Source organism: Salvelinus sp. IW2-2015, linkage group LG8 (assembly GCF_002910315.2).
Source record: "Salvelinus sp. IW2-2015 linkage group LG8, ASM291031v2, whole genome shotgun sequence".
NCBI lineage: Eukaryota > Metazoa > Chordata > Actinopteri > Salmoniformes > Salmonidae > Salvelinus > Salvelinus sp. IW2-2015.
In genome coordinates, this window is record NC_036848.1 from 31,019,987 (window position 1) to 31,041,955 (window position 21,969).

Below are 21,969 nucleotides of genomic sequence, written 5' to 3' on the forward strand. Positions count from 1 at the left end.
GCATGTAGAATTTGATCCAGTTAAACACTAACCCATATTATTGCAATATACACCACAACGCAGGAGATTGCTGAGGGGAGGAGGGCTCATAATATTGGCTGTAACGGAGCGAACAAAATTTGATCAAAAACATGGGAAACCATGTGTTTGATGTATTTGATACCATTCCACTCATTGTGCTGCAGCCATTTCCAAGAGCCCCTCTTCCCTAATTAAGGTGCCACCAACCTCCTGTGCACCACACCAGAGTGAACCAATGTTGTTTCACAACAGATGTCAAGATGTAACTTGATGATCCGTTGGCCAACATGAATCTATATCCCTGCATTGACTGCTTTGTTACATAACATGCAGCTGGGAGCTCTGTCAAGCTRTTGCATCACACATGACAGGCTAGCCAAGAATTACAAACAAGATCATCTCCTGTATTTTCATAATCATACGCAGCAATATATTTCAAAACAAACTTGCCACTATCAAGCATAAATTAAGTGAACTTCTGGGTCAAGCCTCGTGCTTTAGCTACTGAAACGAATTGGGTTTCAGATATGCACTGACAGGTTCCTAGGTTAGTAGATCTCTGATAACAGTTCATTGAATCAAACGAATGCATTAGGCTTGACCCAGAAATCCACTTCCCAGTTTTAATCACGTAACTGGTTGATGTGGAAAACTAGAGGGTGACGGTTGATTTGAGCTTGTTTTGGAGACCCAGAAGAGAGCTGTTCTCCATGCTTCCGTCCTGCAGGTACCAGTGCATCAAGGCTCAGACAAACAGACTCCGAAACAGCTTCTATCCCCTGGCCATAAGACTGCTAACAACTACCCGCCCCCCCCCCCCCCCCCCCCACACCAACCCACAGACTATCCACACTGACTCTATGCCCATCCACAGGTCTCTACCCACTCAGACACAACCTACGCTGCTGCTAAAATGATTATTGATTAGATGTATTACTCCATTACACTGCTGTCCATTATTATTGATTGCCATTAGTATTTATCTGTTTATCCTGCCATTGGTATATCACCATAAGTATTTATATATTCCTGCTACCAGTAACTTTTTTACCAGGGCGCCTATGACGTGTATGTCGATTAAGGCAGCCCCACGCACCTCTCTGATTCCGAGGGGTTGGGTTAAATGCGGAAGACACATTTCAGTTTAATTGCATTCAGTTGTACAACTGACTAGATATCCCACTTTCCCTTTCTATTTTTTTTTTTTACATTTTCTATTATTAATAATATTATTAATATTATTAGGATCACTGCATTGTTGGGAAAGAGTTCACAGGGTAAGAATTTCACTGTACTGTTTTAAACCTGTTGTGTCCAGTGCTCGTGGCGAACAAACTTTGAAACTTGAAACCCCACCGTGCCTTGTTTGGAAAGAGAACGACAAACGGAACCAAACTGCCATATCCTGAGATTCAACCACTGGCTTACACTCAAATACTTAGTCCAAGTGATTATAATTGTTTGCCATAAGATGTGCTGAGCTGCAGGCGTATTATCTCATCTCATCATCAACCACGTTCTGAGCCAGATACAGGAAACGTTTCTTCTTCAGTGTGACAGCGCCTTCCAAGCAGCTGTCAGAATGAACAAGAGAAAGTGGTCAAGAAAGACAAATGAGACGAAGATGCTTCAGAACGGTCGATGTTTGTCTGTCATCACAATTGTCTTTACAATTGGTGAGTCCTGTATATGACTCCTGTATATTTAAATACTGTATGATCGTATTTCGAATCACTGAAAAAACATATTCTAAAATTAAGGGAAAAAGTATATGATTCAATAACTGGATAACTGTATTTGCATAATTTATTAATAGCTAATAACTTTAATATGGGTGTCTTGAATATTTTTAGTGTAAATTAGCCTAAATGATCAAGGTTGGAGAGTGTTTTTAAAACAGCCTGGTTGTTGTTCTGTTCGATTTGCAACAGACACTTCTTGCATTGACTTGTCTTTTGAGCAGAGAGAATCAACTACCACCACTCTCAGATTGATAACAAACATCTTCATAATGTGATTGCCTTCCATAATTCATGAGACGTGCATTGCCTGATCAAGCTCCGAGAGTGTTTTTAAACAAGTCTTTGTTTCCTTGTGGTAATGGTTGATCTACGGCAGGCACTTTCCATGCACTTATCTGCCTACAGTACAGAGCAGAGAGTTAAGTACCACTACTCTCAGTTATGTCAGAGGTCTTGGTCCTCTCGTGGCTGCCAATAGAATGTGACCAAGGAGAGTCTGCTGTGTGCAGTATTGACTATCCAGTCTCCCAGTGCTAGTGGTGTGACAGTGACAGCGTTGGGTCTGTGTGTCTGGTGTTGGGTGGTGGGGTATTGTCATGTGCCCCGTGTTGCCACATTTCTTGTTCAATCTATCTGGCAATCACAAGCTGTCAACAGATTTGGCCTCGACAAGGCTCTAAATTAGACATGTGAGCGCTGTTTATACATTTCCCTTCACTGGAACTAAGGGCCCTAGTCCGAACCATGAAAAACAGCCCCAGACCATTATTCCTCCTCCACCAAACTTTACAATTGGCACTATGCATTCGGGCAGGTAGCGTGCTCCTGGAATCCGCCAAACCAAGTTTCGTTCGTCGGACTGCTAGGTGGTGAAGCGTGATTAATCACTCCAGAGAATGCATTTCCACTGTTCCAGAGTCCAATGGTGGAGAGCTTTATACCACTCCAGCCGATGCTTGGCATTTCGCAGGATGATGTTAGGCTTGTGTGCAGCTGCTCGGCCACGGAAACCCATTTCATGAAGCTCCCGACGTACAGTTCTTGTGCTGATGTTGCTTCCAGAGGCAGTTTGGAACTCAGTTGTTGCAACTGAGAAAACATGATTTTTATGCTCTACGCGCTTCAGCACTCGGTAGTCCCGTTCTGTGAGCTTGTGTAGCCTACCATTCCGCGGCTGAGCCGTTGTTAATGCCAATGTCTGTCTATGGAGATTGCATGGCAGTGTGCTTGATGTTATACACATGCCATCAACGGGTGTGGCTGAAATAGCCAAATCCACTAATTTGAAGGTGTGTCCACATACTTTTCTATATATAGTGTATGTATTGACAGATCTTGAAGCAGTTAGCAGTTGATTAGATATATATTTTTGTGATTAGTTTTTGATCAAATATTGAAGTTAAATATAACAGTTTAACTTTTAAGTGCTATTACTACTTAATTAAAAATGTTGTCATTTAGCAGATACTCTTATGCAGAGTAATTAGGGTTAAGMGCCTTGCTGAAGGGCACATCAACACATTTTTCACCGAGTTGGCTTGGGGATTCGAACTGGCGACATTTTGGTTACTGGACCAACACTTCTAACCGCTAAGCTACCTACTACTACAGACATCATCAAGTACAAGCTACAAAGACGCATACAGTGCAAGCGTTTGTCTGCTCTGTTTCATCTTGGGTGCGTGCGAATTCATTGATCTAATCTGTCTTGTCTACACGAGTGTCCTATTTTCAAAGATCAGTTTCATACTTACAGGAAGTTGTGGTGATTGTTTAAGACAGATATTAGAGAAATGCACTAGCTTGTTCTATAACAAAGTTGATCCCTGTGTTTCAGAGTGCATGTTGACAAATGTGAGAGGAAATGACCTGGAAAGCGATGATGAACCAGGTAAAAAAAGTAGTTATGAAATATGTCGCTACCTCAAAGTCATCATACCTATTACGATATTGAGTCCTTTGACTTTCAGTAGACTGTCAGTTGAGAAAATGTAATAGGCTCCTTCTGTAAGTGACTGATGCAGCTCAAACACTGACATGTCAACCAAGCCACACACTTATTACAATCCAAGGCCTTACAAGTCCATTCCAAGCTTAACTAATGCAACTGCAACATTTCAAGTCAACACAGATCCAGACAGAGACCGCCAACTGGGCACACACTGGTTAAATCAGCGCTGTTTCCATGTCATTTCAACAAAATGACATTAAATCCACYTGGAATAGACMWTGAATTSACGTCTGTGCCCAGTGGGTGGGGACATGACTGGACCTATTTTTCAGGAACGAGTAAACACATTGCAACAGATTGCATCCAACAATTCTCACGTGTGAACTGGCCTATTGAGCAAAACAGGGAACTGGATATGTACTGTCTATTGCTGCTTTCACAACAGGCTGTTGGTGGCTTATTCTTTGTGTTCGGTTTCTTAGATGCTACATATGCTTTGATTGGAGCAGGAATCGGGCTCTTCTTTGCCATATGTTTTATTGGCAGCAAGCTCTACGTTATAAAAAAACACATGCTTGATATTGAAGCTTCAGGTAAGTGCACAAGCATAGTAGCATATCTACTGTATATACTTTTCCACATTTCCACAATGAATATGAATTTGTGATATTTGTGAAACTGAAAAGTATTCTTTACTTTTTTTTTTTAGAGGAATCCGTAAAAAACCCGTCTCATCAGTAAGTGGACTACTTGGAAATAAGTAGTCCTTCGGTGTTGTCACGGAAAAAAATCTGACATGATTGTGGTATCGATATACAACAAATTTGTGCTAAACTTACAATGTGTGGTTTTGTTCCCTTTGCTAATAGAACTGCTTTTGTGGACATGAAGGACTTAAGAAGAGTAAGCGATGCATGAAGTGACAAGGATACCAAGGAATTCTGGAGATACATTTAAATGTTTTGGGCATGGAAATGMAAATAACAATTGCATGATGTGTGTGTTGGAAGTGTCTATAAACATGTGAAAGTGAAGTCTAGACATTAGTGTTTGGTATGCCTGTGGTCAAGGATAGCTATACAGTATACTGTAGTCTAGGCCTGGGCAAAGGCCGGCCTGGGGGCCGTACGCGGCCCGCGTTCTGATTCAATGCGGCCCGTGGAATCATGCTCAGATCACATAAAGAATTTGCGATGGTAAAGTTTTTTAAAACGTAGCTGTTATTCAAATTAAAAATCCAATGAATACTCACCTTTGTATAATGATTTAACTCCCACCGCTTGAGGGACATTTATTTCGAAGGCACGTAATAAATAACATCTGCATGAGGACAGGCAGTGACTGACAGGCTGACACACACGTCACAGTTACAAACAGTAGCTAGCTAGAAATTTGCTCAAAAATTTGTTTTTCAAAGATTTCAAAGAAAAGGAAAGTAGACCATGAACATAGGGTGTTCCAGCAAGAGTGGACATCGAAATATTTCTTTATTGACGTATCAGGGAACGCTGTGTGCAAAGACAGCACTTCCAGACGYAGCATGCAGAGAAATATAGGAATATGTCTTCTGAGCAGAGGGCAAGTGCATCGAAAGAGTTGCTTTCTCAGTTGCAAAAGCAGCAAGGACTTTTCACYAAACTGCATTCAGCAAACGATGGAATTGCGAGAGCTAGCGATGTGCTGTCCCACAAAATTGCTAAAAATAGCAAGCCATTCGCCGAGGGCGAATTCATTAAATAATTMTTTATTGACTCTGCAGCAATACTTTGCCCAGACAAGAAAGAGCTGTTTGAAAATGTTTCCCTGTCAAGACGAACATTGACACGGTGTGTTGAGGACATCGCAGAGAATATGGAACAACAGTTGAAATAAAAGGTAAAGGATTTCACCTATTTCTCCTTGGCCCTGGATGAGAGCAGTGATGCACGTGACATGGGGCAGTTGTTGATATTCTTACGAGGTCATAACCCCAGACTTTGAAATTACTGAGGAGCTTGCTTCAGTGCAGTCAATGAAGAGCACAACCACAGGGAAAGATTTATTGGAGGAGGTTAATAAGTGTGTGGCAAGTTCTCCAGTGAAAAGTTCTCCAGTGTGACCACTGATGGGTGCCCAAACCTGACAGGAAAAAACTTGGCCTTTTGAAAAGGATACAAGATCAAGTAGCTGAGCTGAACCCAGATCAGAAAATTATTTTCCTGCATTGCATTATTCATCAGGAGGTGCTCTGTAAATGTGTTCTGAAAATGAGCCAAGTTGTGGATACAGTTACTAAAGTMGGAWTAAGAGCAAAATCTTTAAACCACAGGCAGTTTGTCTCACTGAGACAAACTGCATGACCAGACAGAGTCGGGTCATGCAGATCTCCCCTACCACACAAACGTGAGATGGCTGAGTTTGGGGAAGGTGCTTAAAAGGGTGTGGGACCTGAAGTCGGGGGATTGCTGAGTTTTTGCAAATGAAAGGAGGAAAATATGCGGATTTCCCTCAACTGCAAGATAAAGAATGGTTGGCTGATTTTGTCTTCACCGTGGACATCATGGCCCTCATGAATGAATTGAGTTCCAAACTACAAGGGAAGGGCCTTTTTGCACATCAGATGTACAGTCTTGTCAAAGCCTTCAAGGGAAAATTACTCTTCCTGACCTGCCGAGTAGATGCCAACAATCTCACCCACCTTCCCGACACTACTAGTCTGTTTCCTATCAGATGACCAGCGGGAGAAGTATACATCGCTTCTCCGTGCTTTGAACGGTGAGTTTTCTCGTCGTTTTGAGGATTTCAAAGTGTTGGAAAATGACATGCTGTTGGTTTCCTCTTCTTTCACATTCACTTTCAATGTGGATAACGCTCCCACTGACCTGCAACTTGAACTTATCGATCTTCAGTCTGATGCAGTGATTGGAGAACTATTCAAAACAATGTCACTGACGAGGTTCTATGCATCTCTCGATGAACAAAACTTTCCAAAGATTAGGAGCCAAGCTCAGAAGAGGTTTGTACTGTTTGGGTCAACCTATGTATGTGAACAGACATTTTCAGTGATGAAATATAACAAGTCAAGGCACAGATCATCTCTTACTGACTCTCACCTCTCAGCAATCCTGCGCATAGCGATGTCAGAAACTATACCTGACTTCACTGCTCTAGTCAATGCCCAACAGAGACTTCACTCCTCACACTGATTGAGTAGTTTAAATGTAATGTTGAGCTCTCTCTCTTTCTTGTGTTCTTGTGCATACCCGTTATTAACAAGAGTTCTGTCCGTGGTGCTGAATACACAGTGTAATTTTCCCCTCGTGTGGTTCACTGCATGTTTAATAATGAAAATACCTACCAAAAGGAGAACATGGATGTGGTTAATTTCTGTGCATGTTCAAAAATGAAAATAAGTAGCATATCTGGACATGATTTACAGGAGATATATCTGACAACACAGTCATACACATGATGTATAATCCTGTAATATGATTCTGGCCCACGATGGCAAAAATATATTCTAATGTGGKCCTCCATGGAAAATAATTGCCCAGGCCTGCTCTAGTCAATATTCAGGGCATAAGAAGGAATTCCCTTGACCACGACCACAAATTGGGTGAAACAAACCATCTTCCCCATTGAAAAAGAGCCAACTACTTRGTAGATGTTCTGTTATATACAGAAATTAAAAACTATGCCCGAAAAGCTGCTGTGTTATACAATGTACATCAAACCAGGTAATAAAAAAATCCCGATCTACGTTTCGCAATGCTCCCAAGTAGGGAAATAAAGCCTAGCTTCAGGCTATTACTAGGCGTGAGGAGAGTGGGAAATTGTGGGACTTGGTGTCCAAGTACACGTCTGTGCAGAAAACATTTAATCCCAGATAAGACGTTTTACTTGTTTAGTATAGTCCGTTTGTTATTTCACTCACTACTTGTAGCTGTATAGTCCATTTYAGGTGGTGTTGGTCTTGGCTAGCTAMCTAYCACTCACTCGGTAGCTAGCGCCGTCATGAAAAACGACTGAAATCAAAAAGATCTGTTCCCCAGCCACTGCCTACAATTATATAAGGCCTGGATATATCAGGTAGGAGTAGATGTTGGGGTATATGAGACTTCTGGCCACTTGGTGGGGTCATTAGTCCAACTCGTTTCTGGCAGGTTGAAGAGGCATTAGGGAAGTAGCGAGAACACTCGGGAGCAGGCAATGTTGAAAAGTCATCTTCATACTGTATATGTTGTACTTTTCTTACATTTTGTTTTGGAATTGACTAAAACAAACAGACAAGAAGTACCATTGCGTTTGAAAAAGGTCAAGTTTTTGCTGTGAGCCAATCGGGTAACCAAGCTAACCACAGGTTGTTTTCCCCCAAGGTGGGCGGGGCCACGACATTCTATCTAATAATGACTGGGATTACGGCACTGGGTTTCCATGGTTATTCCCTTATTCCAGAACATTATGCCAAACTTGCAGCAGCATTTKCAATATGTATACAAGTACCTTCACTATTTCCAGTATGTGCACTGTTACTAAACACTTGGTAGCATTTATGTGACCTGGTACTCTACCTTCTTAGCCACATATGGAATTGACCTTGGCCTATAGACAGGACCAATGAGTACATCCAGTGTCAGGGGTCAGAGGTTAGGGATAGTGGGTTGGCGTGAGCCGAGTGGAATGGATCCCCCAGAAGCAGCTCCGGAGTCTTCACTTCACGCTTTGCTGCACGCAACTTCCAAATCTTCTATTTCTTCAAATCTTTTATTGAAAACATAAATACATTTGCCCAATGAGCACTTSTTGTCTCTCAAATACATTGTTACAATAGTTGGGTTAGCTAGCTAGCGAATCGTATCCATATTAACATTGACATGAAATTAGTCATCAAAAGAAGACATGGTATCAATAAGATACAATGAGGTGAAACGAGCCACCTACGATTCCTCACGTGGCAGCTTCCTGTCATTCCCGRTAGCTATCTGACCGTTCAGAATCATAACGGTGCGCGGCTTCCAGACACATTTTCGGGATGCTGTCAGCCAACACGTCTATCAATATACTTCCCACAAGGGGGCAGTATTGATCACTCCATAACAAAGCAGCTTGCCTAAACTCTCACTCCACAACTCACCTCTCTGCGCTCCAAATCCCCCCCCCCCCGTGCATCTCTCACATCTGAGTGCAAGAAGGATCTTGTTAACATCCCTGTTTACTTTAATTACCCTGCAACCACGTCAGTCTCAGACCTAACTGCCTTCCGTTGAACAGACATAGACTTAGATTTATAGGAACACTTGAACACTTAATTGCTGAGAGCCTGAAACCACTGTAAGAATTATAACCCCCCCCCCCCCTAGTGAAAATAGAGAGAGTGTGTATGTAACAGAGAATACTACACAAACGTCAGATGCATTTATAAGTATCCTTCATAGACGTGCTTTGGCAGTGAATATACAGTAACAGTGCTCTATATAGTGTCTTCTCAGACTTTTGCAAAGTTTCTGGGGATGCTGCCTAGCTCAGCATTTTCTATCAAACTCACAACCAAGATGATTGCAACTCCAGCCTAGGAGATGGATGAAGAAATAGCAATCCAAGCATGGATAGAATATAAGTCCAAATATAGAAAGGATTATGGTGAATGCATGAATGCAGTCCTGTTTTGTCTAAAGAAGGGTGAATGTGTGAACGTTTGAACAAAACTCTTGAGTGTCTATAAAGCCTTTCCCTAAGAGACGAGTCGACTATGTTCCAAAACAGAGCTGCCCTCACAAAGTCCTGCACAAAGATTCTCTGTGGGCTCCAGTTACACAGACAGAGACAGGGACAGAGACAGCGCTGCCCTATCCTCCCTCATTGTCTGTGTGTGTCCGTGTGTCTGTGTGTCTCTGTGTGTGTCTGTGTGTCTCTGTGTGTCTCTGTGTGTGTCTGTGTGTCTCTGTGTGTGTCTCTGTGTGTGTCTGTGTGTTCTGTGTTGTTTGTATTTGTGTGTGTGTGTGTGTGTGTGGTGTGTGTGTGTGTGTGTGTGTGTGCTTGTTGTGTGTGTGTGTGTTGTGTGTGTGTGGTGTGTTGGTGTGTGTGGTGTGGTGTGTGTGTGTGTTGTGGTGTTGTGTGGGTGGTGTGTGTGTGGTGTGTGTGTGTGGTGTGTGTTGTGTCAAAACTGGTCAGAGTAGTCTGCTCTGCTGTAGTCCACAGCTGGAAGTGCTGATCGTCGGCGTCAAAAGTAAAGCACCCAACACACTCCTCCTTCCTTCCTCCTGCCAGGAAATTCCATTTCCCACACTCTGCTAAGCAGAGGAGTAAAGTGGGGTGTGTGAAAGAGGAGGGGCGAGGGGCGTGGTTCCAAGCAGAAACAGTTTCATATTACACACAAATGGCGTAAAAAAAAAAAAAAAAGGGAAGAGATCCTGAGCTGAGGCTCTGTTCTTTGGGAAACATTGAACTTTTTTTTTCTGGAGCCTGCTGGTCTGGAAAATGAAGATCTCTTCAGTGGTCATCATCTCCTCTTTACTAGAGTGTTCATTGCCGGTAAGCAACTTTATTTGACTATTTAGGTGACGGGGCTACACGAGGAAAATTGTGTTTTTAAGTCAGTATGTCATGATATGAAATTTGGCAATACTTTGAAATGGTTTGAGAGAGAGAGAGAGAGAGAGAGAGAGAGAGAGAGAGAGAGAGAGAGAGAGAGAGAGAGAGAGAGAGAGAGAGAGAGAGAGAGAGAGAGAGAGAGAGAGAGAGGAGAGAGAGGAGGAGAGAGAGAGAGAGAGAGAGAGAGAGAGAGAGAGAGAGAGAGAGAGAGAGAGAGAGAGAGAGAGAGAGAGAGAGAGCCTACGCTATCATATCGTCATCAAAAATATTGGAGAAACATTTGGCTAGTCGACTTTTTATTAAACGAGTGAGTGTTCTGGAAAAAACATTCTACATGACATGCGTTTGAATCAGGAAATGAACAGTGGGCAGTGAAATAATAAGTTGTTATGACAGGACAATTGCAAGTGTAACATAGTCTTTCTTTTTTGTGCAATGATGAAAAAGAACTGTAAACTGAGAAATTGGTGGTTTCCCTTATTTTTGTTGAAAATGAACATTGCAAGGTTTGTAGTTTGCTTTTGACCCATTTATTGTGAGTTTTGGGTGACTCTTTCATAAGATGCAGCTTAAWACTCTCGCTAAATAAATATATCTAYCAAAAMATCATTTTCGTCTAGCAATGAATAGTTGACTTTTTATATAGTGTTTCCATGGCTTTGAGTGTCACAGAAATATGCTTACTGCTAGTGGAAAATTAGGATTATGAAATGACTCTAGGTTGAAAAAAACAGATGTTGCTTTTGTCATGGAATAAATGAGGCCATAAAGTAATATTTCTTCCTCTTAAAATGGACATATGCTTGCACTTAAGCCAAACACCACTTTCAGATGACTCACCCGCAGACATAAATACAGTAGGAAAGAGATACTGTGTATCTAACTGTTGATCAAAATCAGAACAACAGATAGGATTATCTACGAATCTAGGTCAACATGTCTTCTTCCAACTCCTTCAAGGTCTTCATACACCAGCTTAGGCTCTTGATGGCTCTTATACCCTTTGCACACTATGAACCAACCAAAACCCCTATGGGTTCAGCTCAAAAGGGTATTGATGTCATATCTATATCTCTATACATATTCTTTATGCGTGTGCTATATCTTTCAGAAGTGTGCCAGGCCATCAATGCCACCATCACCCCGTCCCCCTTCACGTTGGCCCAGGAGGGCGAGAACGTCACCCTGACCTGCCAGGTGTCCCAGAGACGACGCTCCAGCAGCCTGCCCGTGGTCAAATGGACCTTCCGGCCCGAGCATTCTTCCAGCGACGAAGAGCTCCTCATCGCCAAGGTCAACATGAGAAAGGCCAGGTTCTATGGGAACTATACAAAGAGCTTCCCCTGGCCTAAGCTGAAACTGACAGTGGTCAAGCAGGGGAAGATTTTCGACCTGCTCATTATGAACATCTCAGTGGCGGACCGAGGGCTCTACATATGCCGCGTGCAGGAGTTCAAGAGGCACCAGAGCCGATGGAAGGCGTCAACGAACTGCACGGCCGCCACCGAGCTTAGAGGTAACTATGAATTCCGGTGTAGCACTGTGTGCAGTAACAGACAACTGACCTAATTTAGGATTCGTCAGTCTCGAGAAGGAGGAGATTGTGTCATGTGCAATGAAAGGTCCTGGTTTTTTTTTATTGTGGAAGGGAGTTCAATGGTTTTGAACAAGCTTGAGAAGAAGCAATATTTCATAGCCATACATGACATGGCTGCTAGTGGTTGCAGGGCTTTGTTATGCTGGAACGAGAAGATGGAGTATATTTTCGTCTCTGAAGCCAACGTCTGCCCTTCAGTTCTGCCAGTTCGATGCACGTAACAMTCTGTGAAAGGATCTAAGCAGCATGTACAGTAGCGAGGCAGATGCAATTTCACTTTCTAAGCAATTACTACAGTGCTTTGAGTAAATTCAGACTGAACCGCTTTTTCCGTTTTCCATGGAATAATTTGTGCCGGCTGTGACATTTGACTGTCTGTTATAGCCAAGTCTGAGCCAGAGCAGACAGACTAGAGCAACACCAGAGGGAAGGGAACACTGGCACCATCACCACCAAACAGATACTGTCTTTGGCTACTGCCAGGAGTTTCCCTCCCCTAAGTATTGTCCACACATACAATCGTGGCAGGAAGTGAGTGAATTCGAGAGCGATAGAACAAGAGATAGTTGTAGTATGAGGCTCCCCAACGTCAGAGCGTCTGTGGTGTCGAAGGGGGTTGGTTGAATAGACAACTGTGTAGTAGTGAGTACGTAAGCGAGATAAGAACATGCCATAACCTCACTCCACAGCTAGTTTGAAATGTCGCCAATGGTGCTATCGAATTGGATCCTTTTCTATAGCTCAACAGGTTTGTATATTGTCAAGCAGKCAGTCACGTGTGTTGGCGAGGCAGAGGGCCGCAGGTTTTAGGTGGGGTAGGTCAGTTTACCCTGAGATGTACTCAGAGAGGGAGGAAGCTAATACTACTAAGCTAGCACATTTATGTTGATTTCACGTTGGCTCAATACCTGCCTCAATTCCTTTGGTCTTACGCCATACATCCTACTCTGCCCAAAAATCCAGGAATATGGTAGGCTATGGTATACAACCCAAAAAGCCATAGGGTTTGATGGTTTAGGGAAAGCAAACTGAAAACAGCATGAAGTTGGCCTCTTTCTGGTGTAAACCCCTATAAAACCCTGAGATATTTGGACAACGTGTGCGTGGGCTGGGAGATGTTGTGCCTTTTTAAAAATGTATGTGGTGAAACAGATGTGGTTTGTGTTGAAGTGTAGGAGCATCAGGGTACTCTATTACTCTGGGTCCTCCGTGGTCAGGGTTTAATATGGGCAAGTGTACAAACAGAGCTCCGAGAATGAGGCCACCATGACTTTTTCACAGGCGTCGCAGTGAGAAAGCAGGTGATGAAGTGGAGGAAGCTTTGAAGGCGTTTGTAATGACGATTGTATGGATTATCACTACGTACTAGTATTCACTTATTATTATTGTTTCTCTCTTAAGTTTCATTAATACCCTGAAGTAGCCCAAACGTGACCCATTGAATTTGTCCATTGATTGCGGAAGACAGTATTCATCCCTTATTAAACCGAATACAGATCTGTCTTAGGGATGCTATTCATTCGATACGCGTTGCTCTGTGCTGGTCAAAGTGAGGATATATATACGATAGACCTCCTATTAAAAATAAAGGGAGGGCACATGTGAATGGAATCAATTGAACAGCGAGTGAATTTGGTTGAATGTTTCCAATGCSATTCAAAAAGAGCCATAAATGGATGACATTTTTAAAGACCCTTCTTTGGCTGCATGCAGTGCTGCAGCTTTATATTATTCCAGCATGTGCAGCTGGCCGTCTGGCACAGTACACCATGTCCTATTCAAGTCACAATGTCTGATTCATGGCAAAGAAGTCTTCTGCGCCACAACACTCTACGCTTAATCTTTGAACAAAAAAAATGCACGACCAAGAGTGGCTTTACCTGGAATGATACAGGAAGGTGCGAAAGAGTTTGTGACCTATATTTACAGCAAGTGTTGTACATACTTGGCGAACACAACTAGTACACAACTTACAAACTCCAATTRGTAAGTCGCTCTGGATAAGAGCGTCTGCTAAATGACTTAAATGTAAATGTAAATGTGGAGAAAATCCAGAGGCCGAGTCTCCTCCTCTCATCTATGTCAGACTAATGTTTCCAAATAGTTGAATGTGGGACATACGTATGGTTGACCCAGTCTAAAGCAAGTGCTGGTGGTTTAGCGCTGAGGTAAATGCTCTAGGGGTAAGCCCTCTGGACAAGCAGACACTCAGCCGGGCTTCAGCCCACTAGCTCTGGCGGCTAGCTAAGCTAAGTATGGCTGCTGTGGGTGAGAGAGGCTAGCCTGGCTGTCGTCAGCTTCTTGCGGTTTGGGGTATTTCAGGATGGCTTGGTGGGTGTTAGCTACCACGAGCCAGTGATTCAGGAAGTGAATCTGGAGGAGAGGACAACATCGATACTGTCATCCTACGCCGACCCACCTGCAATTAGAGGTTTCTAAACTGTGTACACTGTATAATCAGGTGGAACGGTAGCCACACTGATTACTATGGACGTTCCCTTGTTTCCTTCCAGTGCATGTCCGACCAGTGACCAAGGCCAAGGAGAGTCTGTGGAGTCTGTTTGAAGGTAAGGACACGACTCTGGTGCTCTGCATTGTCCTTGTACTGAAATAGCACAACCACAATGTCCACGTCCACCCATTTAAGCATGCCTAAATGGGTGGACATGGATATTTTGAAGGGTATGTCAAAACAACGGAAACATGGGACTTCAGGGTAGCACGTCTTCTGACTTGAAGGATGACTCATRTGGTTGGTTTTTGTGGTTTTGTGTGTTCCAGACATGTACCTGTGCGCTGCGCTGCTCTGCTCTGTGGGACTGGTGTGCATGTGTATGTTCACCGTGGTGGTGACCTGCCAATATGTACAGAGGAAGAGGTTAAAAGGTAAGTAAACACACCATGAAATAACTAGTCTGGGCCACATTAACAGATCATTTAAAGTGAATGGAGCTGAACTCTGTTTTTGATGACAATGGCAGGATGTTTTTCCCCATCYTGCGCCAACGTTTCGTCTCATTGTRTTATAGACAGCTACCATTTGGTCAAGAGCCCTCAGAACAGGTAGGCTTCTTTACAATCCAAATACAATGTGAGCTTTACTGTAGATACTATGGTAGCCGACACACAGAATCGTATCTGACCTAATTTTGCTATAAACATATCTGTCTGCTGTCTGCAGTTCAGGGGAGACGGTGACCAGTCTAGTCAGTGTGTCTCCTGCCCTGCCCAAAAAGCAGAGGAGGTACAGGAGGAAACGTAGCAAAGAGCAGTCCGAGATACCACCAGAGATACCAGCTAAAGGTAAACAGACAGCCTCTCTGGCACATCACATCCATCACATTTGTACCATATTTACACACCGGGATGTTTTCTTAGAAACGTAGAAGCCTGTCTTCATACCCACCTTTGGGTATGTGGCCTGGGGGAGGGAATGGGGTTAAAGTGACCATCATAGAGGAGTATACTTAACACTGTGTCTGATTCTCTGATATTAGATTCCTGATATTGCTTCTACTTGCTACCATCAGGCTGTACCTTTTTGAGTCTATATATGGTTCTACACTAGACTGTACTGTATGTGCTGGCATAGAGAAACTGGCCAAAGAGCGAAGCAAATTCTCAGTCTGTTTCCAGAAATAGTGCACTGTTTATGGTCAACTTATTATGCAAGACAGCAGATTCTAAGTAGRATTTGTTCCTGATGATAATATTTTGGTTCACCCTTGAGATGAATAGGTTTGGCAGTTTTCACGCGATTCGTCTGTCTCATAAGGAGTTCAGGTCGTGTCGTAGTAGTCTGAATGCCTATACTTAAAGCATTGTATGTGTGTTCAACTCTGCTTTGATGTCTGCTTCCAAATCATCACTATTCAATGACAGGAGAGGCATGTAAACATTGTGGACGGAGACARTTGTGGTTCTGGGTTTTGGTTTGAGGGGGGGGGGGGACATGTTTCTTGTTACACAGACAATGTGTTCCCTCTCTGCATAATGATCACTTCATTCCTCCACAGCACCCATTGCAGACAAAATCCGAAAACCCAAACTTTTAAAGGCGCAGCCAAGGAAAGTGGTCTTAGTAAGTTTCCCGATTCTTACGTACAAGGTGTTAMGCAACAGGTACATTATTTATGTCGAGGGCTGTCCAGAAATCTAACATTCCTTCAAGTTGTTTTACTTGAAGTTTGACATTATTTTATTTGTATGTGTATGTGACTACTATCCCAAGGTCATTTTGTCCAGAATCATATTGTAACGGACGCAACATGAATAACTCAATTTACGAGTCTGGTCTTCACACGCTTTCTTTTCTCCTTGTCCCTTGCAGCCGAAGATTGCAGAGGAAAGCCTGACTTATGCAGAGCTGGAGCTGGTTAAGCCTCTGCCGGACAACAAAGCCTCGTGCACAGGGACTGTATATGCCGAGATCCTCTTTAAGGAGAGGCAAGTGTGAGAAACACACCACTAATATCTTTAGGCTGTAGCTCATGTACATGTTATATTTATGATCAGTATTATTGTTTCATATTGTGTATTTCAGTCAATGGTGGGAGGTAGTTTTTCTTTACAAAGCCCAAATTAGACGAGATACAAATGTGTTTTCTATTTTGAAATGTTGAATTTTTATTTTACATAAGACATCTTATATTCTTATATTTTTTAAATGTTCAACCCAAATGCCTTGTCCCCCAAAACATCTGCATGATGTCTGTCATGTTCCGCTATGTAATTACTGCAGTACTGCAGCTGCAAAGCTTGACATTAAGGCAACAATTAGCCACCTGCCCTCAGGAGATAAGTTTGCGTTATCACGCCAGCGCTTTCAACTGGTGCCAAAGTCAACGGGCTCTAGGGACACACTGTCATCAGCTGTGATCAGCTGTAATCAGCTGTGATGGAGCAGTTTAACAGGCTGCAAACTAAAGGCCTTGTTTGGTTTCACTTGTTTATAGCACCAGTGTATACCTCTCACCTGAAGATTACATAGCACATAGCACATCGTTAATTATGGTTGTTTTGTTTGTAGTTTTTATAAGAACTACGCCAATGACCAAATGCCATATCGGTATCTCTCAAGATCTGTACAACAGCTGAGATTTGTCGTCTGGTTTTAACTTTTCAGTGAATTTAAAATGTGTGTAAAAATGCTTAGTGAATTTTTTCCGCTGTTTAATGACCCCTTGGATTGAACCATGGAAAAGCGAGCAAAACACCAGGATTTTCTTTCTCCCCCAGTGAACTTGAAACGCCAGACATCTAGGCACCATAACCATGCCCTCCCCCATCTCTCTCTCTATCATGCATGCAGATCTATATATCTATAATCCCCAGGGTGGGATTGTGCATTGAGACGAATCCATGCAGGAAAAACCAAATCCTTCCCACATACATTGACCTCAACGAACCCTATCTAAATCTATCGATGCAAATCTACACAATGACTCAAAGTAAACTTCCCTGGGGTGAGAGAAACTTTAGAAAACCTTTTTAAACTGTGAAAAAAAATATATGAAAGTCTCCTCCAAACCACATTGGACTTAATGGGAGGCCACTGCATGGACCACTAACTAGAACCATGTGTGAACGCTGAACTCTGCACTTTTCCTCTGCACTTTGTTTCAAGCAGAGAGTGCCGTCCTCCGCACTCATCAACATTCCGCTCCATTCCATTTCGAGCTCCGGTGTTGTTGTTGTTGTTTGTCATTTGAATTGACGTACGAGCGTTTGTGTATGTAAATGTATCATATGTATCATGTGCTGTATAAACATCAAGCGGATAAGGATGGTCAGTGGTTATTAATCACGTGTTGTCCTTGTGCTTTCTCTCAAACCTCCGTAGGATATCACATCAGTGAAAAGTCAATGGTAATTCACGACATGTGACGAGGGAAAAACGGAAAATAAACAAGTAGAAGACAAATTAGAGATGTTGTGGTTTGACCATACCTCCATATTTGCTTAATTTGGGGAAATGGAAGGTGGGGTAAGGAGAGAGAGAGAGACTAAATGAGAGTAGTGTGACTAAATGAGAGTAGTGTGACAGGTCTCCAGAGGGACCATAGGTAGTGACTTTAAATACACCCCACAAAAAGACAACTGTCTGCCTCCCTGGTCTGCACTCATATTAACTTCTAATTGGTCCCAATCCCGGATCCGGGAGCACCCCCCACAGTAAAAAAGCTGACTAGCATAGCCTAGCATAGCGTCACAAGTAAATACTAGCATCTAAATATCATTAAATCACAAGTCCAAGACACCAGATGAAAGATACACATCTTGTGAATCCAGCCATTATTTCTGATTTTTAAAATGTTTTACAGGGAAGACACAATATGTAAATCTATTAGCTAACCACGATAGCAAAAGACACAACTTTTTTTTCCCACCATTTTTTTCCTGRATAGGTAGCTATCACAATTTCGACCAAATAAAGATATATATAGCCACTAACCAAGAAACAACTTCATCAGATGACAGTCTGATAACATATTTATTGTATAGCATATGTTTTTTTAGAAAAATGTGCATATTTCAGGTATAAATCACAGTTCTACATTGCAGCTGCAATCTGAAATAGTGCCGAAGCAGCCAGAATAATTACAGAGACCAACGTCAAATACCGAAATACTCATCATAAAACATTTCTGAAAAATACACAGCGTACAGCAAATGAAAGACCAACATCTTGTGAATCCAGCCAATATTTCAGATTTTTTAAGTGTTTTACAGCGAAAACACAATTTAGCATTATATTAGCTTACCACAATAGCCGGAAACACAAGCCGTTTACCAGTAGCAAAGATTAGCGATTGTAACAATCCAGCAAAAGATATATAATTTTTGACTAACCTTGATATACTTCATCAGATGACAGTCCTGTAACATCATATTACACAATGCATATAGGTTTTGTTCGAAAATGTGCATATTTAGCAGCACAAATCGTGGTTATACAATGTGATTAGTAGCAACATTTCAGGCAATCTGGCCGGCGCCATCTTGGAGAGGCACCTAATCTAATCGATAACTAATCGTAAACTTGACWAAAAAATACAGGTTGGACAGCAAATGAAAGATGCATTAGTTATTAATGCAACCGCTGTGTTAGATTTTTAAAATTAACGTTACTCGACATTCAGCGTGCGTTACAGCGAGACCATGCCTAAATCAATGGCGGACAAATAATTTTACATCTTTCCACAGATATACGAATTAACATCATAAATAGCTCTTACTTTGGATGATCTTCCATCAGAATCTTGGGCAAGTGGTCCTTTGTCCAGAACAATCGTCTTTTGGTTGAAAGATGTCCTCTACTCCTGTAGAAATTAGCTGCTAACGCCGATGTACCGGAGAGGTGCCCAACTCGTGATAACACCTGACAAAGAAACTCCAGAAAATCGCAATAAACTGCTATAAACTGCTATAAGTCGGTTTAAATTAACTACCTTATGAAGTTTTTAAGACAAAAAACAAATTAAATCAGAMCCGGAGATATAGAACTGCTAAACCGAAAGCTTTTGAAGACGCCATGCCGGTTTCCCTCCTGCGTCAGGCGCCTCGTCGAAAAGGTCGGTACTTCCGTTCCAAGAGGTTTTATACTCCCCCAGATGGTGCTATCCGCTCCATTCAAAGTCTCACTGCTTACTGACATCTAGGGGAAGGCGTATGCAGTGCATGTAGCCCCATAGCTTATAAGGGAATTTATAAACCGACCCTGGAACAGAGACCTCAATTTCAGAAATCTCACTTCTTGACAGGAAGTGAGCTGCAGAATGAGTTCTGTTTCACTCAGAGAAATAATTCAAACGGTTTTAGAAACTAGAGAGTGTTTTCTATCCAATAGTAATAATAATATGCATATTGTACAAGCAAGAATTGAGTACGAGGCAGTTTAATTTGGTAACGAAAAATCTTCAAAGTGTAAACAGCACCCCCTATTGAGATACTACTGAAGTCATCTAAAAAATAATAATTTAAAAACATGATCAGATCTCGAGTCTCCAGACGTTTCTGAATTGCAGTGCGCAGTAAACCGAGTGTAAATCAGGGGTCTACCAGTAGCTCGCAGCCCAGCTATGAGTAGATCGCCAAACAATTCTGAAAGTACATGCCATTTGACAAGTATCAGACCCCGCAAGCTCCCAGCTACTATCTAATCAACGCCACATTGACATTATGCCACCCATGGTTAGCCACTATTGGCTCAAAAAGCCAAACCTAACACAATATCTGCCAATTAATTTACAGTAATATTGCCCCTGTCTGTCTGTGTGGTGCTCACATTTTCTATCACACTGTGTGTAGCCAGTTGATGTCATATCCATCTTGTGGGTTGACAGAAATACTTTCCCCAAAACCTTCTCAATTAAATGTTAATGGCTTACCTGGCAGAAGTATATCATGTGTATCTGTTATTTGTTATTTGTTAAGTTAACTTTGCCATGAAATGAGCAGCAGCAGTACAGAACCATCACTACACCGGCACACTAGAAGGCACATTCCTCACTTGCTAGATGGCACAATGAAAGGGTCAGATGCGCAACTAAATGGGAAGTACTTTAGTCTAGTTCTCTTCCAGACCAAAAAATAAATGGCCTTCTGATGTGATTTCTTCTTTTACTGCAGTGGGCTAAATCTGGGTCACACAGAGTGCTTCTTGGTAGTCTTAAAGAAACCTACTTTGAAACAGAAGTATACACCTCACACACATGGTTGTGGTCTTAAAAACAGAAGACACCTGTACCGTGTCAGATATAGAGTTGAAATGTATTACATTATGAGTTTGCATCCCAATATTACACTTCATATACATCACAGAAGACAGAAATATAAAAACACTGGATTTTTCAGGTTTTTTAAAATCATGTTTATTGATTATGAAATTATGACAAATATTAATAACATTTCACCCATGAGGCCACTAGAAGGCGATTTAGTCATTTGGTACCCATTGACATGGACTCAGAACATCCAATTTCTGTCACGCCCTGATCTGCTTCACCTGTCCTTGTGCTTGTCTCCACCCCCCTCTAGGTGTCGCCCATCTTCCCCATTATCCCCTGTGTGTTTATACCTCTGTTCTSTGTTTATCTGTTGCCAGTTTGTCTTGTTTGTCAGGTCAACCAGCGTTTTGTCTCAGCTCCTGCTTTTCCCCAGTCTCTCTTTTTCTCGCCCTCCTGGTTTTGACCGTTGCCTGTCCTGACTCTGAGCCCGCCTGCCTGACCACTCTGCCTGCCCCTGAGCCTGCCTGCCGTCCTGTGCCTTTGCCCCTACTCTGGATTACCGACCTCTGCCTGACCTGACCCTGAGCCTGCCTGCCGTCCTGTACCTTTGCCCCTACTCTGGATTACCGACCTCTGCCTGCCCTGACCTGTCGTTTGCCTGCCCCTGTTGTTGCAAAAAACATTGTTACTTCAACACAGTCTGCACTTGGGTCTTACCTGAAACCTGATCATTTCATTGTTTCTCTATGAACAATTGTAATTTTGAGAGTGAAAAATTTAATAAAAATGTAAAACCAGGAAAAATATAACAGAGAAAATATAATTTGGGAAAATATAAAACAGAAAACATAGTGCACTACTTTCTCTTGTACCCTAGTTTTAGGGGAGAAGAGAAGAAGAATATGCCTATTTGAAAGCTAGGGAAAAAATGAGTAGCTCGCAACGTTTTTTTATTTTTCCGTAAGTAACTCTCATGCCAGAAAATGTTGGAGAGCCCTGGTGTAGACGTTATCTACGTGGTCTGTGTGGTTAGAGAAATTGGTACCGGCGAATGTCAAAGTACCAGTCTGACATCTGATAATAGAGCCGAAGGGGATAGTTGCCATTTTATAGGCTCATAACCAATTGTGCTGCTCCGTGTGTTTTTCTTCCGTTGTTTGTAACTTTTTTTGTACATAATGTTTCTGCCACAGTCTCTAATGACCGCAAAGAGCTTTTGGACATCAGAACTTTGATTACTCACCACGGACTGGATGAAGATTTACGGCTCCTCCTGAACCAAGCCCAAATCCCCGTCATTCGCATGAAGAGGAGACTCAGATATAAGGGCTGCGATCCAGGTGCTTGGTGAGAATTTGT

General features: G+C 42.3%; 1 protein-coding gene across 1 annotated transcript; it reads left to right on the forward strand.

Moving 5' to 3' along the window:
* Positions 1 to 10,106: 10,106 nt before the first annotated feature.
* On the forward strand, positions 10,107 to 17,664 carry LOC111967718 (V-set and transmembrane domain-containing protein 4-like). The gene is given in 9 exon segments (XM_023993005.2): positions 10,107 to 10,194; positions 10,197 to 10,224; positions 11,396 to 11,800; positions 14,395 to 14,448; positions 14,663 to 14,767; positions 14,911 to 14,944; positions 15,063 to 15,184; positions 15,898 to 15,962; positions 16,212 to 17,664. Coding segments are annotated over 9 exon segments (963 nt in total). The 5' UTR covers positions 10,107 to 10,170; the 3' UTR covers positions 16,338 to 17,664.
* Positions 17,665 to 21,969: the final 4,305 nt, after the last annotated feature.